This window comes from Orbicella franksi, chromosome 4 (assembly GCF_964199315.1).
Source record: "Orbicella franksi chromosome 4, jaOrbFran1.1, whole genome shotgun sequence".
Taxonomy (NCBI): domain Eukaryota; kingdom Metazoa; phylum Cnidaria; class Anthozoa; order Scleractinia; family Merulinidae; genus Orbicella; species Orbicella franksi.
Genome location: NC_138148.1, coordinates 2675585 through 2685392, shown reverse-complemented (window position 1 = coordinate 2685392; position 9808 = coordinate 2675585). Strand labels below are relative to the sequence as shown.

The 9808-nt window shown below is 39.3% G+C and overlaps 2 protein-coding genes across 2 annotated transcripts; both read left to right on the top strand.

The window, feature by feature from the left end:
* Window positions 1–504: 504 nt before the first annotated feature.
* Window positions 505–7821, top strand: LOC145485900 (G patch domain-containing protein 11-like). Its single transcript, XM_081464556.1, has 6 exons — window positions 505–889; window positions 1718–1759; window positions 2686–2897; window positions 3517–3645; window positions 4092–4173; window positions 6024–7821. Exons 1-6 carry the CDS (start codon window positions 535–537, stop codon window positions 6077–6079), a joined length of 876 nt encoding a protein of 291 aa, XP_081320682.1. The 5' UTR covers window positions 505–534; the 3' UTR covers window positions 6080–7821.
* On the top strand, window positions 7293–9762 carry LOC145485902 (uncharacterized). Its single transcript, XM_081464558.1, has 4 exons — window positions 7293–7354; window positions 7808–7904; window positions 8372–8507; window positions 8811–9762. The coding sequence occupies exons 2-4, from the start codon at window positions 7829–7831 to the stop codon at window positions 9031–9033; spliced, it is 435 nt and encodes a 144-aa protein (XP_081320684.1). The 5' UTR covers window positions 7293–7354; window positions 7808–7828; the 3' UTR covers window positions 9034–9762.
* The last annotated feature ends 46 nt before the right edge of the window (window positions 9763–9808 follow it).

The window sequence follows — 9808 nt, the reverse complement described above, 5'->3', positions numbered from 1 at the left end:
TTTTACACTTCAGTATGTAATTGAAGCATTACCCAGAGCTAATCCAGTACGCCGATATATACCTTGAATATATTTGGATAAATCGAGCTTCGTAATAAGAAACCTGCCACGTATAAAGACTTCAATCCGTTGAATAGCGCAACTCAAACATAGCGGCAATACTGTCAACTTTTCAAATAAAATGTTCCTAAAGGGCGTGACAGGAAGGACGTGAGATGAACATATTGACGAGAAGGTGCAATACAATTGATTGCTAGCTGTAGAAAACAACCGAGTGAAAAGTGCGTCTTCCAAGTTCTTCAAATTCGCGAGACGTCTTGACGAAGCGCACAGTCGCTTTCACTACTGGCATGTTTTTTCATAATTCCATTAGCCAGATTCATTCCAGTCTGGTCGAATTTTGGTCAAGCTGAAAGCACTTTGTGAAAAGATTTTTTTTATAGGCCCTACTTTTCCTTTTGGCCCCGCGCCAAAAATAATATACAGGAATGAAAAACTATCATCCTACAGATTTGATTCTAATGGACTCTTGTAATGGCCAGTACCCTTCGGCCTTCCAGAGAAAGCATCGAAGGCCATTTTCCGCGAGGGAATGGTAACGATAGCTTCAAGATGGCGGACGAGGAGGAGGAAGATTACATGTCAGATAAATTTCTCCTGGGTGCAGCTGAAAACGCTCCCGGTTTAGTTCCAGACAAGATTGCGAAGAAGAACAAGAGAGAGATGAAGCACAACGAGCTAAATCAGCGTAACAAAATAAAACCAATGCGGGTGCGTGAGACAGAACACCGTGAACTAGGGCTCGCAAGTGCGTTGGATAGTAGCAATAAAGGGTTTGCTATGCTCCAGAAAATGGGATTCAAACATGGAATGGGCCTAGGAAAAGACGGTAAATTATTCTAAAGACTTGGGAAATGAATAAATGTCTTAGAAGTTTGTTGTTGTTAGGGATTACCATTTTTATTATTTAAGTTAAGTCATCATTTAGTAAGCTATTTTAACTTAATGTAAACTCGCTCTATGCTACATTTTTCCACCTTTTGTTGTTGTTGTAATTGTCTCTTTTTGTGTGAGTTGTTAATTTCCTCTTAGTGTTGACTATTTGATTAATTGTAACTGTACTAATTAATCCTGTGTGTGAAAAATGTAAACTAAGGATTACAGATGGAAAAAAAAAAAAAAAAAAAAAACAGTTTAACTGTTTGGTCTTAAAATTTATAAAGCTTGTTGACATTATTAATCAATTGTTCATGGAGAGAGCAAAAATGGGTATTGAAAAAGAAAGTTAACTGTTCTTTTTTTTATTTAAACATGATTTAAAGCTTGTTGACATTATTAATCAATTGTTCATGGAGAGAGCAAAAATGGGTATTGAAAAAGAAAGTTAATTGTTCTTTTTTTTTTTATTTAAACATGATTTAAAGCTTGTTGACATTATTAATCAATTGTTCATGGAGAGAGCAAAACTGGGTATTGAAAAAGAAAGTTAACTGTTCTTTTTTTTATTTAAACATGATCAAGTACCCTTACAGGTTTGGTCTGGGTTGTTCGAAAGGTGGATAACTCTATCCACCGGATAAATCACTATCTGGTGGATGGCGTGGTTTGTTTTGGTAACACTTATCCACTGGCATTGTCCAGGCTTTGAACAATGTGTGGTGTATGGTTATATTACTTAACTATAAGAAAAAATAATTTTTTATCTGTTTCTTTTTAGGAACTGGTAGGGTAGAGCCAGTACCATTGGCTGTTAAGGCAGGTCAGATACTTTGTTGTTTTACAAAATGAAGAAACATGATAGTTGGTTAATATGTAATCAGTATTGTTGCAGTGATGCTGGCACATTTTTGCTATACTATTACAGGCAACTGCTGCAAATATGGCATGGGTGTAGCAACCATATAACCACATATGGATGTATGTACTTCCAGAAGTACAGAAAAAATTTATTTGATATATATTTGCTGGCAAAAAGCATCTTTAGTAATGAAATTGACTGGTTTAACAGACTCTAGTTTCTTCTATTAAACCTAGTACCTCTTAAGCCTGGGCCAAATGGACTTGCAAGCAGTCGCAAGTTGAACTTGCATAGAGACTTGCGTTTGTGGCCAAATGGACTCACAAGTTTCCTTGCAAGTACATACAAGTCGCCAAAAAATATTTCAAGGCAGACGTATCCTGTATTTCATCAGCTAATAATAGGTTAATGGACGTCTCTCAAATTGCGTTGACTTGGGTTGGATGGCCAAACGGTGAAAAACTTGCATCAATTTGCATGCAAATTTGATCTAGACCAAAGTGAGCGCAAGTCATCCGAAGTCAATGCAAGTGCACACAAGGCCTGGCCAAACAGAGTTGCAAGTAGACCCAAGTTTTCAACTTGCGTCTACTTGTGAGTCCGTTTGGCCAGGGCTTTATGGCCAGTATCCAACCCTGTTTTTCTTCAGGGGGCAGGTATGACATTGGCTAGGTTTGCACACTTGACATGTCTGAAAATTTTAGTTTTCATGCTTCAAAATGTTCTTCAAAAATTTGGGTGTTGGAGACTCCTAACTATTGAAGTTTCCAATGACCATCCACCGGGTGGTTATGGATAGTTTTCAGTACTGAACATTTAACAAGTAGTGATTGCACTGTAGGCTTAATACTGCATTTCAAACATAACCTGTTCAATGCTTTCATTAGATCGTGGAGGCCTTGGTCATGACATACTGTTAAAGAGACAGAGAGAGGTAAAGGAGGCAATGAAACATGAAACTGCAAAGAAAAGAGTAAAGATAGAGCAGAATCAGAGAGACAGCTTCAGGAGACATATGAGTGACAAGTTTGCCGAGAGACAAACATTGAGTGATTTATATAAGAGCCAGAAGGCCTGTGAACAGCTGGATAAGTCGAAGGTAAACTCAAGCTCCTTTTTGAGTAATAATTACTTTTGTCTATAATTCTGAGGCCTTCCAAAACCACAGATACAGCTCTGGTGCCCAGTGCACCTCCCATTCGCCGTACCTTTTAGGGGTTACAAAAGTGGTTTTGGTAGTTCTTAGGGTGTTCAGCCTCAAAAAGTCCACAGCGGGAGCTTTCATAGTACCTTTTACACACACACTACCTGAAAAAATATGGCTGGGCAGGAGATATTTGACAATCAACATTCTGAGTGGAGGGTATTCGAAGCAATTGTCTTTATTGCCATTAAGTGTCCAGCATCAGTTAATATGTTGTTTTGGAATTGATACCTTTTAGGGGTGAAACAATATTCAAGCCACACCCACAAAACAGGATCTTGGTACCCCTTAGCGGTCATTTTCAAAATTTCTGAGGAGCACCCGCATCCTTTTTATATAGGAGTCTCCCCAGGCTCCCATTAGGCCACTATGCCATGAAGAAAGTACACAAATAATGGGAGATCAAGCTTACCACCTATCAAAAAATACTTTTTTGAGTGTTTAAAATTGAAAGAAAATAACCAACTTCCTTTTTGTCAAGTTGTAGACTTATTACTTTGCATTGTTGCCTCAGGATCTAACCTGTGTTGAAAAGTGGTTTTGGCCAGAAGAAAAAACTGAGCTGGATGACAAGGAAGAGAATGAAGAAGACAAGCAAGAACACAAGGATGAAGCAGAGGACGAAGAAGAGGAGGAGCTGGAGGTTTGTTGATAATTGGGGTTTTGAACAGATATTGCTTATCATATCCTGTGAGAATAAGGATGGGATGCTGGTCTGCTGGTACCCATTTATACACCTGAGTGGAGAACGGTACTGTGACAGTAAGAACACAACACAATGTCCCTGGCCAGGGCTCGAAACTGGACTGCTCAATTTGGAGGCAGGTGCACTAACCACTAGGCCACTGCACCTCCACAGATCTTTTAATTAGAGTATGAGAGTATGGTACTTAAAAACAAATCACTTGAGAGTTTTGAATGTTTCATGACATCATGTACATGAGCACTGACATGAGCACTGACATGAGCACTCTCAGCCTAAGCCATCACTCTTTGTTTAAGCGAACTGTTGTAAAGTGTATCAAAACAAGAAGGTTTTGATTGTTTAGTAAAACATTTGTGTCACCAGTTTGTTTTTTCCCTTGATAGCCATCAGAGAAGCTCGAGCACCTGACCATGTACCTCAGAAGAACCCATCAGTACTGTATTTGGTGTGGGACCAAGTTTGACGGTAAGCTGAACAACTACCTGAGTGGGGGACAGGGGTGTCTCTTGAAGCAGTCAATATGACTGAGTGTCAGCATGGTAGACAATTGGGATTGAAGTCCTCTGCCCTTGCCACTATCTGAATAGGCAACTTCTGTGTTGCCTTTTGCCACTGTATCAAAACAAGTCTTTGTGCAAAACCGTTCTTATGGGAATGCATTCCGCCTACATGTTCATTTTCATGCAAATCAAACTCATTTTCATATGAAAAGTTTTGCATGGAGAGTCATTTTGAAACAGAGGTGCAAGGTAACTCAGAAATGGCATATTTGTTTTCTGTAGTTGTGGGAATCAGCTTCTGGCCTTCTGTGAGTTGGGTGGCCCCTTTCAGGTGTTCAGTTAGTTGGGTTGCAGTGCAAAAAATGTCGAGCAAAAAAAAAGAGGGAGAGGCTGGGTGCAAGGAGCAATCTGATGCCACTTTCCTCACTAATTTTTTATCTTGATGTTTTTCCAACTACTCTTTAACTACCCTGAAACCTGGAAGAATCCATCATTTGGGATTCTTAACATGCTATGTTATTTATCACAAAATATTTGTCTCCCCTCTTTTCAGTTGCATGCCTGGAAACTAGCTTTGAGCAAAGTGACCGCTATAACATAATACATTTTAATTAAAATTAACAGTTATTGATTCATGTCTCAGGCCGCATCAAAATTCATCATTGAACTAGGGTGCATGTAGGAAGTTAGGCCAGCAGAAAAGAAGTAGAAGAGTTGCTCAAGGCACAACTAAGAGCAACTCTGGTTTCTTGAGTGTAAACTAGCTGGTGATGTCCTGTAGACTCTACTTATCAAGTCTATGGAGTGCACCGTTACCATAGCTAAGTGTGTTGTCCAAGTAAAATAAATTGTACATCATCAACGTCAACAAGTACATCATAACTGGTCCAAAAACTCATTAATAATTCATAAAAGAGAATGTTTTTAATGAGTGTCTTTAAATTTGATCAAGACACGGCTGAATTTTACAGCCAATTTTCTCCAGAAAAATAATAATAAAACCAAGGATTATTCTACAAATGGGTAGATCTACCACAAACGTTTTTGAAGCTATTCAAAAAACTCGCTGCATGTGTTTCATCGGGTTTAAAACACTTGGCTACACCTCGTGTTTTAAATCCGATAAAACACTGCTGCTTGTTTTTTAAATATTACATAATGCACAGCTAAAAACATGAATCAATATCGTTTCACAACAATGCAAATGGAATAAATTCCTCTTGTGAAATCAAGTTAATCATTGGATTATGAGGCACTTTTATGTATTCTGAGTTTGATAGGGCAGGGTTGTCTATTGGTACTCTACCTTCCTACCATCCGAGAGTTTCAAGTTTGAGCAAGGGTTGTATCCCTGTGTTATGTTCTCTCGTCTCACAGCCATTCTGTTCACCAATTGGTGTATGTAGGTTTAGCTGAATTAATTTTTTATGCTGCCATTTACTTGACCATGGCAGTGTTGAACCAGAAAGCTCTTGCTACTTTGGCCACTGCTCACACAAATTTTATTTCCTTATGGCTTTATGTTTCTAAACTTTTTTTTACCATTTTCATTACTTTACGTATGAAATGTATCTAAAAGCCCTATACGGCGTAAATAAAGAATTGAATTAAGGGTAACCTTATAAAAACGCCCTGGTGGGTGGGGGTAATATATGATAGATTACTTTTCCGTACAAGCTGGGTGTGGTAATGCTTGCTTGCTTGCATCTAACCGCTACTAGGCGCCAATAATTTATTGACCGCAAAGACTTCATTTAAAGTATAACCAGCAAAAATAATGCCCTGTTCAAGGCTAACAGTTCACTTTGGTTCTAGATGATCGAGATATGGCAGATAACTGCCCAGGAGATACGGCACAGGACCACGAATAACAAGAGGACAAGTGAATAAGTAAAGAGACCATACGACATTTGACGACTTGGCATCCAGAGCGAGAAGCTTTAGTTCAAAAACGAAGACCAACGGATGTTACGAGCAGACGCGAGGGAAAACCGATTAACAGCGATCTGACCCCGATGTGATGTCACGACTAAAGTCGAGTTGTAATAGAACGAATGCTATCAGAAGCCGGCGGCCTATCGATTGAAAAGTGAGCCGGAGTAGGCTCGGGCGCTAAATTTACACAGAGCACTCAGGACTTGTAAATAGTGAATGAAAATATTGATAACTGTATGCATGTAGAAACATTGTTTTTGTAACTGAAGAAAAATTATTTCGGTGCATAATTATGGTATCTTGAAATATATTAGTCTAAAGAAGTAACGTCGACAATGGAGTTATCAAGATTACCTGGAATCATAATTTATTCATGTTTTTAGAAAAGTTGAATGCTGTATTGCTCATAACGAGAATCAAATTAAGTTGTTTTTCGTTTACCAGCCTCTTGGGAAATGTACTTAACCTTATTTGATGTTTCTTTAGATTGATGTTATTACCGGCATTATACGTTTTTCCCAAGACATCAGCTAGTGGAAGATATTTTAAAAGTAAAATGGTAGTTATGTATTTAATTAGAGTGGCAAATTTTCAGAGATGAAGAGACGAAATGACGTTCGCTGCTGTAGGTCTCTTTTTGAAAAAAAGTTCTTAAAACAATACTTTAGAAAGCAATTACAAAGTGTGAATTGGCTTTTTGTTTTAATCACTGGTTTTAATTTACTGGGCGGTAAAATGAATGTTTTCCATCTAAAACGTCAAGATGTATAAGTTATTCGACCTTGCAGAGTGAAACTGAAGAGGTTGCGTCTCTTTACTGACAGGGTAAGCCTATGAAAAGTTACGTTCTCGGCGTGACCGGTCAATTCTCTGAGGTGCAGTGTTTGGTTTTTAGTCGGTTTCACTCCGCATGGAATTGTCCGTGGTCAAACCGTGCCGAAAAACAATGCGTTGTCATGGATCTTTATAGGTAATGAAACTACTTTCACAAAGCCTCTCTCCGATTATAAGTGGGTATACTGGTGAAGTGTTGAAGCAACCTGATATTTGCCAAATGCTGAGAAGAAGAAACCTCAGAGGACTGGTATGGTATCCAGAGAGAGAGAAGAACTACTCGTGGTTGCTTCGCACCACAGAAACTGGCGTCAGTTGCCGAGGCTAATAAGGAGCCAAAAGGGTTCAAAGGCTCTCTTTTACTACTAAACTTAAAGGTACAATTAATAATGACGCTCGAGTCACACAAAACACTTGAAATCAATTTCTATGTGGTACTTACAGCATGAAAAAGTAACTTTGCTGCCGTGTAAACCTAGGGTAAAGCTCTCGACAAGATAATCATGTCTCTCGCAGTCGTAAATTTCAACAAAATCAGCTTTACGCTGCTTTTTCATTCTTTAAAAGCTGATCTTTATACCAGAATTATGCTCACGTTTTCAGTTTTCTTAAGATAATCATGTCTCTCGCTGTCGTAAATTTCAACAAGAGCAGCTTTACGCTGCTTTTTCATTCTTTAGAAGCTGATCTTTATACCAGAATTATGCTCACGTTTTCAGTTTTCTTAAAGGGACTAAAACGAACTTAAGTTAGCTTGAAGTTTAAGTTCTGTTATGCCAGCTTCATACGCTAAGTTTATGTCAACAACTCACTTACCCTTGTCACTGCAGGTCTTACAAGTTGTGGTTTAGATGGATAGTTACACTGCACGCATAACTTGGATGCTACTCGGCCTGTTAGCTGCTTTTTCTCAATGTAATTGTGAAGGTAAGAAGCTTATGTGCGGTAACTGTTGAGAAACTGACCGAGTAGCCGTGAAAAATAGCCTTCATATAGTGATTTCAGCTGATTGCGGCAAGATAAGACAGTCTCACGATGGCGGGGAAGGCCATGTTGGAAAGGCAAGTACACGATTAAGATTAAAGTTGGAACACTTGTGCACTTGTACACGACAGATAGTAATAGTAGAAAACAATTCTGATCAGTTGTGCAAGCTGAGTCAATCTCTCAGTCAGTAAATCAATCACTGGATCAAAAGATCCACGATAATTGGACGAGGAGGTACTTCACTTCAAATCCTCCTCCATTCCCCCACCCAAGAGAAGATCCTTCGTGTACCGGAGTAGTCGCACACTGTATTATCGAACAAAAGAGACTAATATGCAATATGCGATTCTTGATGCAAAGATCGGTTTTTGAGCAACTAAGGTATTTTTCTCACTTATTTTATCTAGGAAATGCTATTTCTGACGCAGACTACAAAACACTGGTGTCCCTGTGCATCGCTATAATACTCCTGTTTAGCGCCTGGCTAGTTATTCTCGTTGAGGTCTTAATTTATTCCTGCCGTCACCACTTAAGGAAAAACAGGTTCGTCTAGATTACAAACAGTTTGGTCCAGATTAAGAGCTCTGTTTCACATGATCACCGTTCAACGGTAACCTTAGAGACTCTTATTCCACCTAACCTCGTCCCCAGGACTTTTCTTTTGAGGTTTTCCGCGTCTTCCAAACTTCCAGGGAAAGCCCTGGCGAAGTGGTTGTCTTCTTCTCTTAATGTTTTATTTCATGGAGATATGTCCGTATATTTTGTGAATCTGCTGTTAAGTATTTTTTTTGTATAATTTTAAATACTTCCTTATCACTCTTGCTTTCAACTTGTCTTTTTTTCAAGAAATGTCGTGAGCCATGCAGACCAGCTAGATGCGTCAGAGATGACTCAGTGGGACTCGGCACCAGAGGCCGTTCTGGTGCAATCGCACAAGATGCCAGTTTTGACAGGATGCAATAAGTCCATCCAGACTGAATTCCTTCTGAATAAGGCCCTAGTGGCGCCAGAGAGACCCTCGCACCGCCTTCCTCCCATCAACATATTTGAAAATTCAGACGTTCAGTAATTTGTTGAGTTCTAAATAATTCAAAAATCAATACAGTTAGAGCCGACAAGCTCCGTTTTATGCAAATCCTCGTTCAGCTTTCGTGAAGATTCTGATTTTGATTATCCAATCAAAGAATAACGCGATTACTTAAGTGCACACCGAACGTTCTCACGCTAGTATGGCGAAATCATTTTTGGTAACGTCGAGCCGGTTCAGCCAGGGCTACGAGACCAATATGCCATATTCGTATTCTCGGTATTGGACTGGCACTAGCTTGCGATGAAGGCTTCTGCCTGGAATATCATTAAAAAAAAGATCAAGACCCCCGCATTAGCCTCAGTTGCAAGCTAGTCCCAGTCCAATACCGAGAAAGCGAATATGGTTTATTCCCTGTCTATCGCCATCATCTGGTTCTTGTTTCCTCGACCGAATCCGACTGCTACCCATTCCCCTATTTGTACATTTTTGGGGGAGAGAGGATTGTATAGCGGCTCTCATTTTCGCTTCCAATCTTTTGTCACTTCAAAAACACATAAATAAATAGACGACTCAGCGACCCAATACGAACAAAAGGTGGCTCTAGAAGACAGACGATTTCACGGGCTAGATTCTTGGACTCGGATATTCACTACTTCAACGCCGGTTTCCCTCCCGAAAATGCGCAATTGTGAATCTCTACCTAAAACTGTTTGATTACAGCACCCGCAGGCATTCTATAAACGTATGGATGTCACTTCTAGCTAGAACTTTTACCTAAATTCCCTATGTTAAAATCTGATGATGTTCCATCATG